This window comes from Sinohyriopsis cumingii, chromosome 17 (genome assembly GCF_028554795.1).
Source record: "Sinohyriopsis cumingii isolate HCF-2022 chromosome 17, ASM2855479v2, whole genome shotgun sequence".
NCBI lineage: Eukaryota > Metazoa > Mollusca > Bivalvia > Unionida > Unionidae > Sinohyriopsis > Sinohyriopsis cumingii.
The window spans coordinates 43,267,188-43,285,447 of record NC_142977.1 but is presented as its reverse complement, the minus strand read 5'-3'; the positions used below and the strand labels follow the sequence as shown (position 1 = coordinate 43,285,447).

The 18,260-nt window shown below is 33.8% G+C and overlaps 1 protein-coding gene across 1 annotated transcript in view; it reads left to right on the top strand.

The window, feature by feature from the left end:
* The window catches only part of LOC149778517 (uncharacterized), a 192,779-nt gene that overhangs the window by 77,843 nt on the left and 96,676 nt on the right, over nucleotides 1–18,260 (top strand). The window contains exons 24-31 of the mRNA XM_089939397.1: nucleotides 629–736; nucleotides 6,041–6,094; nucleotides 9,404–9,457; nucleotides 10,778–10,831; nucleotides 11,800–11,844; nucleotides 14,323–14,475; nucleotides 16,364–16,417; nucleotides 17,261–17,314. Of these exons, the coding sequence (XP_089795523.1) occupies nucleotides 629–736; nucleotides 6,041–6,094; nucleotides 9,404–9,457; nucleotides 10,778–10,831; nucleotides 11,800–11,844; nucleotides 14,323–14,475; nucleotides 16,364–16,417; nucleotides 17,261–17,314 (576 nt within the window). The remainder of the gene's footprint in view (nucleotides 1–628; nucleotides 737–6,040; nucleotides 6,095–9,403; nucleotides 9,458–10,777; nucleotides 10,832–11,799; nucleotides 11,845–14,322; nucleotides 14,476–16,363; nucleotides 16,418–17,260; nucleotides 17,315–18,260) is intronic.

The following is an 18,260-nucleotide window of genomic DNA, read 5'->3' as shown; positions in this document are numbered from 1 at the left end:
TAGAATTTTGTTTCATTTTCATATGAACTTATTTAGTAATCAGATTACCCTGGCACATAAAATTACTTTCCAAGGGTCCATGGATGATGAAATGGAGCAGCCCTAAGTACATTACAGCTCGCCTGTTCATGTGTAAATATTGTGTGCACTATGGTGGAGCTTAACTTTTATTTTTTTGGAAAACCCATCTGAGAACTATAAAACTGCTATGTTGTGTGAAAAATGGTATATCTTCTACAAAATTTTCATTTTATATCTGCAAAGTATATTCCATCAAAATTTGAAACACAATTGTTAAAAGTTAATTATCTCAGAAAAGATAAAAATAGAATGACACTACCATCAGTTACAATTTAGCTTTAGCTCGTAAATAGTGAACTGTTTGCAGACAAAATCTAAACAAAAAAATATAGACATATGTTAATCAATTTTCAATTAAAAATAAAAGAGAGAGGAGGAAACATTTGAGACATTTGTTAGCATTCTGTGTTCCCTGCATCAATCCAAGGCACTATTTTGCTTCATAAGTGAGTCACCCTTACATATTTAGTTTCCACATATGACACTGGCAGCTTTGAATGTCGTAAGATTGTGAAATTTCTAAATATTGTGTACACGGTTTTTTCAGGGGCCACCTGGATTTGAGGGTGTGAAGGGAGACCTTGGAGAGAAAGGAGACAGGGGAGAAAAGGGACCATCAGGACCTCCTGGAGTTGAAGGAATTGAAGGTGCTAAGGTAAGCTGTTTTGTTACCTGCAAAACAGTCAGTACAAAAGGATCCATTTGTGATGGCATTGGCATAGGTGTTAATGATAAGGTTTTGGTTCACCGGACTGTGAGGCCATGTGAGTTCAAGGTGTGGTCCTGCAACTGGTATATCTTTTAAGTTTGTACAAACGATGCAGATCAGCTTTCAAATATGGCCACCATTGATTAAAAGAGAAAAACCTTTAATTGACTTATGAAAAGCTGCTTAACAGAATTGGAGCAAATTTAATGGGAAGCATCTTTGTATGAAATCCTTGAAGTTTGTTTAGATGATGCAGATCTCCTGTCCAGTATCAGTGATATTTTTTAAAAATGGAACAAACTTCTCAATAATTGCTCAGCATAATTTAAAGATCTTTAAATTTTGAACAAATGATGTTGATTAGTCCAATAAAAATGACTTGATGATTAAAGAAACAGTTTTCATAACATATCAGCAAAATTTGGCACAATTTCCACGAAAACCCAGATTTATTTGCAAAGTGCTGTCTTAGTTGGTATATAGATGTGTGTCAACCCACAAAACAGTTTCATTTAGCTAATTTCTCTAACACAATCATAAAACTTGATGAGTATATTTATTATGGACAGTACAGCTTGTTAAAGGCAACAGGAGGTAACAGCGACCCACATTTCAGGCTCCTGTGATTACAATATGTTTTGCATTTATCTCAGTTTCTCTGATATAGTTGTTCATATAGTCATGAAATTTGATAGGTATATTCATCTTTGAAGGTACTGCTCACAACAAGCAAAGGTAGATTACAGTGGCCTACTATTTTTGCTCCAGCAATCTGTAGAATTCTTACTGGTCAGTATAAAGTAAAACCACATCCCATCAACATTGCCTGTATCTCTTGTGTATAGACAAATATTCGATCGTCACGATTGTTGATTACCTGAACCATTTTAAAAACCTCACTTGTTTCAGCTGATTGTAGTACATCTCTATTGTTCTGCGTGGGTTCAAGTCTTGGATTCGGCTAATGTGGGTATGTGAGAAAGCTTGCCAGTAGCTTCTTGTGGGTTGGTGGTTCTTACTGTGGTTTTCTCGGGTTCTTCCTCCACCATTAATACTGACTACTGGCCGCCATGTATAGCCCATCTTGTGCTGAAAAATGGCATTAAACCCTACAACAACAACAACAACATCTCTATTGTAAATCATGATATTTTTGTGAATATGGTAAGGGCTGTTCCATTTAAACATACCCATAGCTGCAAAGTGTCCCCTTTTCCCCATATTTGTCAGGAATTTTGGACCAGAATACAGGTACATATTTTTCTAGTCAAAAATCCTTTTTTTATATTAAAATAAAATTTCCTTGCAATATTCTGTTTAGAATGGGCACACAGTTCCATCATGAGAGTAAATGTATCACATGTATATAAGGATATAGAGTCCTAAAATATTATTGGTTCATTCGAAATCGAGGCTACCATGCCAGCCTTTAACCACCATATTGTATTGTGCAAAGCAGTTGCTGCGATCACTGTATCTCATCTTCATAATATTCAACTTCTAGTCATGTCAGAAATGAAAAGGAGAAGATACAGAATTTTCTCCAGCCCAAAAAAGGAAAACAGAACAGGAAGGACAAGTATGCCATCATACAGTGTATTTAGGTTTGTGAAACCATCTAGTAAAGGAGAAAACTTTTCATTTTTCAAATTGTGTAATTGTGATTTGTCTATTGGGCTGGAGGCACCCATGACATAAAACAACATGAAAAAACTAATAAACATCATCTTGCTGCTTCATCAACAACACAGCCTGAACTTAAAACGTTAATACATACCAGAGAGAACCTTAATGCAATTCTATCAGAACTTTGTTCTGCTAGATTTATCTTAGAAACAAACCTTCCACTTTCAGTTATTTCTGTTGCTAGCAATTTATTTCACACATATTTGCCAGATGGTAAAATCGCAAAAAATTAATCATGTGCTAGAACCAAAACAGTTCATAATTTTTTTTGTGCAGAATTCAGATTATCAATGAAAGATGGTACATCGGAATCAATAATGATTGAAAAAACATGGTGTGAAAAAGGCTGTTATACCCTGCATCTGAGTGCGAGTGTGTTGCACTCTTGAACCTTCTGAATGGGTATTCAGATTTAAGAGGGTGCTCATTCAAAAGACGCATGAGTACAACTCGTACATCTTTGACATTAAATAACTAAGCTATTGTCCTACTTTACTGATGGTTGTAGATGTTGTAAATAGTTACATATGCATTTAAAGTTTTAAATATCAGTACTTGTTCTTGAAAATCAGTATTTTTGTCATAAGCAGGCAGTATTTTTGTCATAAGTAGGCAGTATTTTTGTCATAAGCAGGCAGTATTTTTGTCATAAGCAGGCAGTGTTTCTGTCATAAGCAGGCAGTATTTTTGTCATAAGCAGGCAGTATTTTTGTACTTGGGGTTGGCAGCTGTGCATACCCAGAGAAGATAATTTGTAACAAAATATATGCCAGGGTATTCTGATTATATGAAATGATACAGAATTCTGCATCACCTTTATGGTTGACTACTTCAGGATTAGTGCTTAATATTTTTAGTTTGTACTAAATATCACTAACAAGTTACCTTTTTTTAAATAGAAAATCTTGGATTTACTGATTTACATCCATTTATCACCCCCTGCCCACCCAATATTTTTCCTGGGTACTTATTTTATTAAACATCAACCCCATATGAGATTGTTTTTCTTCTCAACTGTGAGATTGGAGCAGTTCTGTCCTGTAAAGACAGAATGGGCACAGGGTAGAGGTCATCAAATCGAATTATGTTTGATGTTTTCCAACTATTTATGACTTGATTCAATCCATGCACTTTGATCTTAATTTATTTTTTAAAGATGTCAGCTAATAAGTGTTAATCATATTAGTATTGTTCCATGAACAGTTCAGTGGTTAAGTCTTCTTTTTGTCTGTCTTCAGTGCTTCTGTGTACAATCGTTACTTAAAATTGTAAATTCATTGTAGCAACTTGGAGAATCATAAATTGTTCATACAGTTTGAAAAATTCATGAAATTAAAAAACTGTTGGTTTTATTCTTAAAACATCTATGATATTCTTGAAACATTAGTTGAATTTTCTGCAGAACATCTTGAAATTATCTGAGGGGATACAAAAGGTTAAAACTGAATAAAATATATCACATTGTAAATTTCTAAATTTCTGTTATATTTTCCAATAATAATGAATCAATACTTAAATGGCATACATTGTGGTGGATTAAATGACTGAAAACATATGGAGTTAGATCCCTTTGATTAAGTGGCATGCTAATTTTCAGTTTTTCTTCTACTTTTGTACCTAATTATGCAGTGGCAACTGAAGCAGCATCTGAAAAAAATACAATTTCAGTAAGAAAAGATGCTGAAAGTATTTGCAAACTGTTTCAAAAGTCCTTAATAAATAACTTTATGGGTCTGTACTAACCATGTCATAATGTGATCACTAGGAAATGATTTCAGTGCTTTTTATTTTCAAGTACATACCACATTTAACACTAAAAGAACATGTGAGAAAAATATGGAAAATTTGGTCAGCAGTAAAATTACTGTCAGTGGAATTACCATAAACATCAGGCTTTATTGTTAATATGGAACATCATGAGAAGAATACGAAAGTAGAGGCACTTTGTAAGTTATTTTGAGGCCAGTTAGTATTTAGAGAGATGGTTTAGGGGACTCCAGATAGTGAATTTTAATGGCTGATCTGAGGTTGAGGCCAGTTGGTATTTAGAGAGATGGTTTATGGGACTCCAAATAGTGAATTTTAATGGCTGACCTGAGGTTGAAGCAGATGATAATTGTTAACATTTATGCCTGACATTTATAGGTGTACTATAAAATAACAAACCTTTTTAAATATAATTATCATTTAATTTTAAGTAACTAAAGTCTTCAAATTCATTCATTCATTCATTCATTCATTCATTCATTCATTCAGTTAATTTGTGTTCTCTTTGTTAATGGCAAACTGGCAAACATATTATTAGGGCTTGGTGAGTAAATGTTTGAAATTTGATTGCCCTATGGCAACTGGAGTATGGTATATGCTTGGATAACTGCTGTTACAAATTAACCCTTTATCTCATGCAAGCGTCTTTGGATGACTCTACTCCATTCACATGGAAGCGCCTTTTGAGGCCTCTACTCCATTCGCATGGAAGTGCCTTTTAATGCCTGCTGTAAACATCAGCCATTTTGAGCTGGTTTTCATGGTGCCACCTTTGGGGAAAACCCCCTTATTCAATACTACATTCATTTCTGCGATTGACAATTATGTCAGATCACATGGTCACTGTTTATGCACTGGTCAGTATCTGCTATTTAAAGTAACTGGGTCGTAATCTCCACTCTCCAAAATGGCAGTCGCAGATTTCATTCAGTACTTACAAAGTTTTCATGATTAGAATCACAACAATGAAAGATTCAATAACTTAGGTAAAGGCTCTGAAATTGATGTAGGCAGCAATTAGTTTTTGTAAATTATCAAATTCAGATGACTTAGTGATTTAGATGCAGACAAAAAACTTGTAAATTTTGAGTATGAGAAATGGTAGCTACAGTTGGTCACGTGGCCTCACTGACATGACAGTGAATGAGTTCTCTCAAGATTTTAAAGCAGATAAAAAATTCTTCCATGAAAAATAATTACACAGCTATGACAATCACACTTTACTCTTAAATGTTTCCACATATAATAGATGTGTACCAAAAATGTAAAATGGTTAAAATTGCTGTTAAACATAACATACACTACATTGCTTAACAGTTCACAGGCAGGTCTATGCGTATGCAGTCGACTAGGTAACAGGTGTTCTATTTATAGCGTGCTGCACTTTGTCACTATGCTCTATGAGGTAAAGGGTTAAAAGAGCACCCATTCTTGAAAACCGCATTTTTTTATAATTAATACTTTTTAATTTTCCACCTATGAATATTGTGCAGTAGCAGTTCACATTTTTTTTAGCATGAGCGTATAAAGCCAGGCATAATGTTGTTCTGGCCATGACCATTGAGTATCTTTATAGTCATATTCCTTTGTTTTTGCTCAGTCTCTTAAAATGTATAGATACAAATATTAACTGATTATTTTGCTTTGAAAACTTTTCGTGTTCTTTTGTCAAATAAAAAACGAATTTTTATGTTGTTTTTGTTTTTAAGTGATATTAATTTTTCATTTTAAAGATATTTTCTATAAACTACCTCGTTGCACATTTTGTTCACTTCAAATCCTATTCTTCCATTCTAGGGTGACATAGGACAAAGAGGAGAAACTGGACCACCAGGACCTATTGGAGAGAAGGTTTGTATCCAGATTTCAGCATGAGTATTGCAGAGTTCAAGAAAGCTGTACTGGGACCTTTATCTTTTCACTACTATTTTCAGTGCACTGGTGTTGTAAAAATTGCTTCTAAGTTGAATCCAACTGTAAACTCCACAGACCCAGATCAGCCTGCACAGACAGTTCTGGGTCTATGTAGTTTGTTAGGACTAATCAGTAAGAGCAAACAACATAGATTCTGATTTGCTGGCATGTTATGTGATGTTACATTAGGGTCTGTGTTCTTTGCAGTTGGACCTGACATATAAGTGAGTACATATGGTAGTTTCAGTCAGTATATTAAGGACATCCATCGAAGATGGTTGTTGCTCAAAGAAGACTGGTCTTGTTAAGTTTTTTATAAATTTGATTTTAGTCCAATGTGTTGGAATAGTGTTTTGATGGCCAATATCATAAAGTCAGGTAAAGCCATCACATAGTCCAACTTAAGAATATTTTGTTTTTGCCTGGGCCACACTAGGTTATCAAAAAAATGGTTTCACACTTTGTTCAATGTAGCATTATTTTGGCTTGTAAATTTTCTCTTCAGAATAATTAAACTTTATTTGGGTAAAAACCACTGCAGTGTATTAAAATACTGGTTGAGACATGTGCAGACTTTATTTAACACCCACCTTATCTCATTTTTTTGAATTAACCATAAAATTTGATGAGTTTTGTCCCCCACATTTCACAGCAATTTGGAGATATTAATTTGGATCTGTACTTCCATCCATCAATCTGTCCATCCCAATTGTGTTTCTGGACAGTAGCTCCCTTCATTTATCATTTAATTTCAGCTATATTTAGTATGTAACTAGATATTGCTGAAAGCTTGATTGATTTTGATTGTGAGCTTTTTTATTCAGCAGAGTTATAGCTCCTGATTGTCAAACCCACCCACTTTTGTTCCAGCACAGTAACTTCCTTAGTTATTTTTCACTTTCAACCAGATTTGGTATTCGGTTGATGTTGAGGAGGTTTTGGGTTGAAATTGATTGTCAGTCTTCAGTATCATTGTTTAGCAGAGTTATATCCCCTGATTTTCAGACCCACCCATTTTCTTTCCTGCACAATAAATTCTTTGATTGTTATTTTATTTCAACCAAAGCTAGTATGATGTTTTATATTGATGAGGTATGCACAGTTTATTATCTGCATTCTGCATAGTTTAGCAGAGTTATATCCCCTGATTGTCAGATTTTCATTTCTGCAGAATAATTCCTTTAATTCAAGTTGCATTTAACAAAAAATTGGTATGCAGCTAGATTTTTATGAGACCTTCTGTCATCAGTGTTCTTCATCATTGCTTAGCTGATTTGTAGTCTGTTTGTTAGACCCATGTGACCCACTTGTTCCACACAGTAACTACCTTAATTATTACCAGATTCCAACTGGATCTGATATGCATCTTGATTTTCATGAAATCCTTGGCTGAATTGTTTTGTCAGCTCTTGCATTATTTAATGGTATTACATCCCTTTATTGTCTGACCCACCCACTTCACTTTTTGCACAATAGCTCCCTTAATTATCATTGGCTCTTATTTTGCTGAATAGCATGTTGAAAATTTTGTGTTGTCTCAGAAAAGAGAATGGAAGCTGAAAATTTAAGTCTTCATTGGATTTCCTTAATCTGATTGGTGTTGTGCTTTTGCCATCTGATATAGCAACAACAGCCACAGTGTGTTTTAGCATTAAAAAATATGGCAGCATCAGCCAGTATGTACTGTTGTTTACATATCTCACGCATGAATACGAGAGACGCTGGATAGCAATATGTAAACTTTGATATTTTCTTTGAAATGCAAACAGGTACTGAAAATAAGTAAAAAATATATGCATTATTATGCCATCACCCAGCGAAAACACTCAAAATCTATGACATGACTGTTCCTTAATTTATGACTTGAAGAAATTTCTGTTTACTACACAGATTCACAGAAACCTTGAAAAGAACATATGCCATCTTCATTTAAACTATTTCTATCACCAGCATGCTTTACACAGAAATCAGATTATGTTAAAAACAAATGTCAAAAAATGAAATCTCAAAATTAATCAGAATTTTCAAATTTTCAAAAGAATTTTTTATTTCATTATTGTGTATTACTGAATCATTTATCTCCAAGTGTAATAATTACTGGAGACCTTTAAAAAATTGTTTGTTTCTTTTTGTTCACAACAAAGCTGTTCACTGGAGCCATGCAAGTAGATGGGCTTGTAGGTGATGACACTTTATTTGATGTATTTTATTCAGTATATTGCTATTAAATAATTAAATGGAATAACACCTGAACTTTTTCATCACTGTGGCCATGGAATAAGCTGGATCAAGATATATGGACATCAGGTCTAATCATTACCAGTGCATGCATGGTAAATTTTGTCCAATACATGGTACTTTCATTGTGACATCATTCCAGGGTATACACTGGATCACTCCTCTTGGTTGGCCTCATGAAACAATTTCCAAATACTTTCACACTGATTTCATTTTTTAAATTTCCAGGCTGTTGGGTGGGTGGGGGATTATAATGATCTTGCAAGGAATATTGATTGACATTGTCTACATGACATGTATGTCTCTTTACTTTAAGAGTTCCTCTTTATTTCAGAATGGCCTATATAATTATTATTATTATTATTATTATTATTATTATTATTGTTAGTAGTAGTAGTATTAGTAGTAGTAGTAGTAGTGTTGTTGTTGTTTTTATTAATAGTATATTACAGTAACTATTATTTGTAATAGTATTATTATTGTTATTACTCTTATTGTTATTACTAATAGTATTAGTGTTGTTATTATTATTATTGTTAATATTATTATTAATAATATTCTTCTTATTGTTGGGGCCCCAAGTGGCCGAGTGGTCTAAAGCGCTCTCCGTTACGGATCACTACCATCTCACCTCTGTCTGTGTGGGTTCGAGTCTCGGATTCAGCCAGTGTGGGTATGTGAGAAAGCTTGCCAGTAGCTTCTCGTGGGTCGGTGGTTCTCACTGGGGTTTTCCCTGGTTCTTCCTCCACCATTAATACTGGCCGCCATGCATAGCCTATCGTGTGCTGAAAAATGGCTTTAAACCCCACAACAACAACAACAACAACTTCTTATTGTTGTTTTTCTTGTATTGTTAGTAGATTATTATTATTGTTATTATTCTTATTGAAATGTGTACATTTACCTTAAGAAGTCTGGAAAATATCAGAAAATAATTTGTTGTTAAAGTGTTCATAGCTATACAGTTTTCAGTTCATCCATTTTAAAAATTTTGTTTTTGATTTTCAGGGACGAATTGGTCTTACGGGCATGCCAGGGTATCCAGGTCCAGCAGGCAAACCAGTAAGATGCTGCTTCCAATAGTGTTACTGCTCATTTTAGTAATACAATAATAATTGATACCATGCCCACTCTGTGCACTTTAAACATATTGCTCAGGAACAATTCTTTCATTAAATTTCATAAAATTAAGTGCATACCATTAATGTCATACAAAAGTTTCCCCCATCTTTTTAATGCCATGACATGAAGAATTAGTTCCCTTAGTTCATATTTGGAACTTTCCATTCCGAAGATTCATTCTCTTCCCAGATGTGGTTGTGTCCAAGACAACACATGTACGATCAGTTTTGTCACTGATACAACTAACAGAGTTGAGTGGTATTGATACACCAGATGTACTTGGTGCTAGGTTCAGATTTTAGGAGCTGCCTCCCTCCCAGGAGACATGTTAGGAATAAGAGACAAGTTTAAAAGTGACTAGTTTTTGTAAGTTTTTACACAAAAAAAGGGTGTGTTCTTGTTAAGGAATGTTCAGGTATTATATCAAAAGCAGTAATGATAATAATAAAAATAAATAGATCATTGTCTGGCCTCAAGCGTCTGTAGACTAGGATGAGCAAGTCAGTTATGTCCACTTCAGATTTTTCTGCAAATTTTGAATGCATAATGTGATGGTAGCCCCACATTTTATAAATTTGACACAGTCCCCAAAGTAGTTGCCAAACTTTACTATCCTTCCAATGCCTCTAGTGCAATTCAAACCACATCTCTTTGTGAGCTGCCATTTGTAGTGAAAGAAACAGAATTTATTTTGAGGTTATGCTCCCTGTGGTAGGCAAGATGATGATGATACCAAGGTATATGTACATGTAGGGTTGAAAGGCAAATCAGCACAGTTTTGGCCATTTAGAGCCAATTAAAATTTAAGTTTTCAAATGTAAGCTTGCAACAAATCCTTCCAAATAAAAATAAACATTGTACTTTTAACAAGATAAAGACAAAACTTCTGTATCACAGTGTAGAAGTTATACTGTAGACAAGAACGAGTCCAGCTGTCAGTAACCATGGTGTACTGATTAAGAAACTATTAGTAGTTTAATTATAGAAGATGTTTAATTATAGAAGATGTTTAATTAAAGAAGATCAACTGACTGTTTCATTACTAGCATTCATGAAGAAATTTTAAAAACTTAAGCAAAAACTTATAACTTGCTTTGTAGTTCAAAGCATTTTCAAAATCGTGAATGCAATTTAAAAAAAAAAATAAAAATTATTCAAGAAATATGCTGTGTGAGCTACATTTAGAAATATATCTCATAAATGCAACTTGTTTGAGACCTTTTAATTTAAAAACTCTCATATTTATTTATTTTATCACAGGGCCCTATTGGCTCAAGAGGCAGAAGAGGAAAGAGGGGAGCAAGAGGAAAGAACGTAAGTGGAACTTTTTCAGTTCACTTGTAACAGAATGTCTTTCCAAATGACAACATACCAGCACCAAGACTGATGTGTCTGCTCATTAGCCATCAATTTATTTGACAACAAAAATTCATTTAAACAAAAGCTATACATGGCTTTCTTGATATAAAGTGGTAGTTGCCAGCCATGTTATATATCGAACTATAGTATAGCAAGAATTATTGAAAATTTGATGAAAGCCCAGTGGGAGAATAAACATGATGACAGTCAAATATATTGTAATTATTTTACCTTATGTAATTTAAATATAAATTTTTTTCACTTCATGGCGTTCATACATTTCATTTTGTCAAATAAAAATGCTTGAAAAGGCAATAAAGATACAATAATGAGCTTGAAAAGGTAATAAAGATACAATAATCAACTTGAAAAGGTAATAAAGACACAATAATCAGCTTGAAAAGGTAATAAAGATACAATAATCAGCTTGCAAAGGTAATAAAGATACAATAATCAGCTTGAAAAGGTAATAAAGATACAATAATCAGCTTGAAAAGGTAATAAAGATACAATAATCAGCTTGAAAAGGTAATAAAGATACAATACTAAGCTTCTTGTTGATTTCTTTTAATTCATTTTGTCATACATTATACATATCAATTCAAGTACAGTTGTTTTTAATTTTTTTAATTTTAGTCACAGGATGCCTAGTAGTACCCCATTATATCTAAAATTACATTATAATGAGTCATGTCATAAGGAGAGAGAGCTGCATGATTTTATTAGAAAGACATTCAGTTTATTTTTATAATTTCACATGATTGTAATAAAAGGTTGTGAAATCATCACAGTTTGGCTTGTATATTTTACCCAAATAAAATCTAGGTTTCGTGAGCACATAGAGGCAGAATAATTATTTTTCAGTGACTGAGGATAGTAATATTCATTTTATAATTACATGTTATTGTTTTCTTTTCTTAAAGGGATTACCTGGGCCCGGAGGAGAGCGTGGGGAGAGAGGACCACCAGTATGTATATTTCAACCAATTTTTGATGTTGATCCAGGCTAATCATTTTCTTCAAGCCAAACATTTGCACATTTTTAATATTTTATGTCACTATCAGGGTGTCAGGTTCTAATAAATTCAGAGATTCCTATATTTTTCCTGTATTTTCCTAATGGTTGTATATTTCAACTATTTACCTGTTCTGAAATATCAGAATTGGTATTTAAAAAAATTTATTTTTTCTTTTGTTTGATTTTTAATGGAATATCAGTACAGGTAAAATCCATTATAATGCAATGATCTGGGTCCAAAGAATAACATCGCAATATAAGCTGGATCGAGCTAACAAAATTTTCAAAAACATTCTCCATTAAAAATGTGCATTGAAATTCTTGATCGTATAATCTGCTAGGGATATGAATAATCAGCTTTTCCGAGAGCATGTATATAGGATGTTAAAAAGAGAGTCACCTTAAATTAAAAAATGGGCGCCATGCTGCCACTGCATTATAAGCAGAATCGCATTATCACAGGTTTTACCTGTATGCTGAAGGTCATATCATGTCAAGGTAAGTAAAGTACCTTGCCCAAAGATAGCAAGGTAACTGATCCAATCAAGCTCATATCCTTCTGATCACAAGAATAATACCTGCTGTTAAGAATTCTTAAGTTGTCTCTTTTGTTTTCATTTATGTCTGATGACATATGATTCTTCTAGCATCGGCACTTTTTTCAGCAGAAGTCCAAAACAATTTTGGTATATCCCAAAGACACCTGGCATGTGTGTGTATGTGTGTGTGTGTCTTAATTCAACAATATCAGTTATACATTCATCCTACATTCCTTTTGCATCATCACCATGCATGCTTTTCAAGTAGATCTACCAGAGAGCTTTATGTAATAAATGATGAATATGTTACTGATATCCTGCTGAATTTATTTGCATATGAACCAGCACCTGGACATAATCACTTTTTTTCATATTTAGTACCAAACTAGTAATCTCATTGGCTATTGAGAAATCATCAATTTCAGCATCTTTTAATTTAAAACTATTTAAGATATCCCTTAGAAACTTTAATTGCACATCACATTGATGAGCAGGATGGTTTTGTTAGTTCTTCTGGACCAGAAGAGTTAATGGGATGGTCTTTTGTCCATCATCTGTCCATTAGCACAAGTTTGTTATTGCTACTTTTGCTAAACTACTTGGAGGATTGCCATGAAACTTTATATGCACATTCGTCCCATGGTATTATTGGTCCTAAATGAAAAATGGTGCCATTTGCACATCCAACATGGCCACCACAGTGGCCATGTTAAAATAATCTTGTTATTGATACTTCTCCACAATGGATGATCACATCAGCATGAGTTTTTCCTGAAAAGACTTCTTATAATATCTAGTTGGTCCTCAATGTAAATTGTGCCAATATGACCACAACAACAGCCATCTTGAAAATCATGTTATTGCTATTCCTTCTAAATAAACAGTCATACCAACTTGGGTTTTCCCCACAAGGCATATTTTAATGTTCAGTTAGTCCTAAATGAAAATGGTGCTGCTTGCACATCCAGTATGGCCAGCATAGCAGCCATCTTGAAAATCTTGTTATTGCTACTCCTTCTGATTGGATAGTTGTACCAAGATGGATTTTTTGCAAAATGACATTTTATAATGTCTAGGTGGTCCTAAATAAAATGGTGCTGATCTGGCTTCTTACATTGCCAATAAAATGGCCATCTTAAAATCTTGTTAGAGCTGCTTATAGAAGGCTGGTCAAATCAATATTCTTATCATGTCTTGCTGGTCCTAAATGGAACTGGTGCCAATCTGATATCCAATATGGCCATCATGGCAGCCATCTTGAAAATCTTGTCATTATTCCTTCAAAATGGAAAGCCAGATCAACATGGAGTTTTAACTGGAGGACTTCTTAAGATGTTTTGAGTAGGATCTTAAAATGGTGACAGACTGACATCCAATATGTCCACCTCAAATGTTAATTTTAAAATCTTGTTACTTGTTACTGCTGAAGAATATCAAAGATGGTTTCAACACTTAACAGTTAAAAAGAAAGAAATGATCTGTTCCCCACATTCTTTATGGCCAGTAGATTATCAATCTCTTCAAGGAACTCTTGTTTGCTTTTGCGATTCTTCAGTTAAAATTGTGAAAATCAAATACATGCTGGCTCGTAATTTTGTTGGATTAAATCCACATTTCACCAGAAGCCAAATAACCAATAATAAATTTGTCCCAAATTAAACTCATGATGCCTATCACTTACCTGTATATTTTGTAAACATGAATTTCTTATATATGAAATTGTTGAGTTCCTTCTTTCTCTTAACAGATATTTTACGTGGGGTGTGTGTGATATAAATAATGCTCTCCTCTTATTTTTCATTAAATTCCATATTGGAAATTTATTTGTTTATAGAACTTCCATACTATTGATATTGACTTACAGGAAGCTCTTATTTCATCTCTTTAAGGGTAATTCTGGAGAAAGAGGCAAGCCCGGAATCCCAGGCCCCATTGGACCCAAGGGAGATGTGGGTCAACCAGGACCTCCAGGGTTCCAAGGAGAACAAGGCATTCAGGGTCCACCTGGACCCCCAGGTAACATTGGACCCCCAGGACCACAGGTGAGTTTAGTTAATGCAATATCTGTACACTTTTGCACAATTTTTGGAAAATGATTTTTTTGAGTGTACAAGGTAAAGAAAAAGTTAAACTATTGTTTAATTGTAATGTTTATTGTAATTTTAATTATATTATTTTTAATTAAATTTCAGCTGATTCTTAAGTACAGATATTTTAAAATCTTAATAAGAATTCAACGTTTTCTAGCCAGAATTATAGATCAGACAATTATTGTTATTTTAATGGATTGAGGATGAAGGAAAAATCAGATAGTAAAGCAAAGTTAACATGTCAGAGTGTATGAGGATTGATGGCTCTCAGGATTACTGGTTCATTTTGGTGTCCCTGGTTCCATCATCCTTAAAGACCAACTCCTTCTATAACCTTTGTTATGTATAGAACTTGTTATTACTGTCAAAATGGATGCTCAAGTACAATTTATGTAAAGAATAGATAATTTTAAATTACATTGAAAGTATAGATTACTGTAGTGGTTGACATTTCCTGTTGTTTTTTTTTAATCAAAACTTTGAAGATCAAGGAAAATAAAACCCCAAACTTTACTGCCTGAAAATTTAGGTAAATAATTTGCAAATTTAAAAACATCAAACATGCAGAATATTATTGAATGGTAATTTCCTAACATAAAATTTCATTTTGTCTGAAGTAAATTTGATAGATGAGATATTTTCTTCCCTTCAGTCATTGTTTGGTTGTTTTCTGTCCTGATTTAGTTTGAGCATTAGCATTTGCAAATTTAATAATCTTCTAGATTATTGATTATTGCCACATTTGTGTTGAAGATTATTTATCAGGGATTCTTATTGGATATGCTTGAATGGGGCTTGGGCCCAACATTTTGGTAAAGAATTAGACTAACTGGGAAGATTATTTTCAGGATTAAATTGCTAATATTTGCTAATTCTGCATAATTTTGAGCTCTTTCTCATTGGGAAAGGGGCCCAACTTCAGCCCCTAAGGACTTCCTTAAAAATCCCCATTAGTGGACACATAAGCTGGGCAAAGAGATAAAAGGGTGATTTTTCAAAAATCCGCTCAGATTAAGACTTAATTATTTTTTCATCAGTGTATATCCATATTTGGATAGAATTAAGGATAAAATCTAAATGTATTGTTAATCATCTCTCAATCGTTTCAATATATTGTATTCATTTTATGGCTATTCCCTTTTCATTTTAATTAATTATGCAAGTAATGGTTGTTATTCATTGTGTCAGTTATGCATTAAAATTCTGAATTAGGGGATGACAGTCTTTAATTTGGAATGACAGGACATTAATGGTGCTTTTAATGTTGCAGCACTGTGGCATAGCTCATAAAATTTGTATGGTATCTACTTGTGTCCTAATTAGATCTAGCTGCAAACCGTATAGACCCAGCTCATCTACTACATAATGGGCTGGCAGATCTGGGTCTATGCAGTTTGTTACAAGTAATCTGAGGAGAAAAAACATGGACCCTGATCTGCCAGTGCACTATATGATGGCAAATCAGGATCTGTGTTGTTTGCAATTGGTTATGACCTGTATATGAGTTCATATGGTATTAAAACCATCATTAATGTTCTCCTATTCTTAGACACAAACTAATCTGCCTACTATAAAATATTTCTAGATCAATTTTTTGGGCAGAAATTCAGAAGTATAATGTAACTTGGAGGACACTGATACATCAACGGCATTTCTTACAGTATACCACTCATTTTATCCCATTTATGTTATCTTGCAAAATTGCCTGATTTTTTGCTATTACTTTTTTTGTATTGTAATTTATGATGCTGTGCAGGTACTTTTCATTTTTACATGTGCCCACTTTTTTCTTAAGCAGTTATGAATATGTTATGTCTCATTTTATTGCTCTTTTTAACAGGGATTGAATGGTAAAGATGGTTTCTTGGGTCCACCTGGAGAGAGAGGTGTACCAGTAAGTACAACAATATTTTTAATATCTGCTTCATGTAAATGGACATGCACAAGACTGCTTATTTTCTCGTGTTTTATTAGATCATAGTAGGAATTACTGTGATGTATATTTCCATACCTTGGGGATTGGGTAGCCGAGTGATCTAAGGTTCTAACCTTTACAGATCACTGACATCTCACCCCTGTGCATGTGGGTTCAAGTCTCTGGCTCAACCAATATGATTATGTGAAAAAGATTTTCAGTAGCTTCCCCTGGGTTGGTTCTTCCCAGACTTTTTCCAAAATCGTTATCCACCAAATGTACTGGTCACCATGTATAGCTGAAAAAAATGGTATTAAATCCATAAAACCAACAACATATGCAGACTTCTTTAGAGATATTACAGTTATAAAATAGATATTTGCATTGTTTGATAACATAATACATTTTTACCTTTCTGAGTACAGAGCCACAATGGCTCGGTAGTTAGCATGCCAGACTCATGACCAAAAGGATTTGGGCTGGAATCCTACCATCAGACTGGCTTGGGTCAGTTATCATTTTGTGTCCTTGGGCAAAACACTTTACTTCATTTGCCTCAGAACTAAATAACCTACTTGTGTTGCTGTGACATAAAGCACCAGACTAATCAGCCTTCTGCAAGTAACAACACAACTACTGTTGTATTAATCATAAGAGCTGTTGCTTATTGATACTTAATTCAATAGTTAGTTTTACTATGCAGGTCTCATATTATTTGGACAGAATTGTTAATTTTTTAGTCAGTGTTTGAATTATTGAGGTAATTTTTTGTATATATTTTTTTCATATGAACAATGTGCATAAAACAATTTTTATTTGCAGGGATTGCCAGGAACTGCAGGAACCCCTGGAGCACCAGGACCTATAGGCCCAACTGTGAGTTGTCTCCCTTGTCAGAAAAGAGATACACTGCATTTCCCAATGTGCACAGTACTGTCAATCATATGATTTAAATATATGTGACTGTTGCTATGACACTATCTAATGAATAGAAATTATTAATTGAAAGTTAATTAATATAAACTTTTTTATCAGGTAATTCCTTTATTCACCACAGTAAACCTGATCATAATGACCGTTGCTGTATGAGCAAGCACCCATCATTTAGGAACATAATCATTGTGCATGGATCAACTTTACTACATAAATGCACAGACATAAGTGACCTCTTGTTAAACGTGACCAGTGGCCATGAATGTTTTGCAAAATTTGTTTAATTACTGCTAAGAACGGTCATATCATAAAACCTGATCTAAATTCTCTAGACCTTAGTAAAAACATTTGCTGAGTAGATTGTGCAGGCAGAATGCAGATTCAAAGGCAGAAAAAAAAGGGGGGAAAAGTTGAGTGTGATCAGCAATTTTATTAATAATGTAAAGCTATATGCCTTTAACTGTAAATCAGACTTGTATACTTATAGTGCCACAGTCATCAAAATCCCATCAGAATTAGCCATTCCATTTTGAAAGGATTAGTGGTCATGGATGCATACAATTCAAAGTTATTTGTTTGTTTTTATCTGTTGTGAAAACACACACAATGTTGATGATGTCGTGATGATAGATCTTGTTGCCCTGCTTTCACTGCTCTCGATCTGTTTATCTGTGGAATTATAATAAATAAAGACCAGGGTGAATGAGGTCTGTCTTTTTCTCTGATTAAGCAAGCATCTTTTTCCAGATGAGTTAATTCTGTTGTTGTCATAAAAGTCTGTATTTTTTGTTGCAGTTGGGATGTTACTGTTATTAAAACCAGAACACAAGGCTGAACATGTCATGTTCAAAGATCTTGTCATTTTATGATCTTAGTGTATCTGTTAATC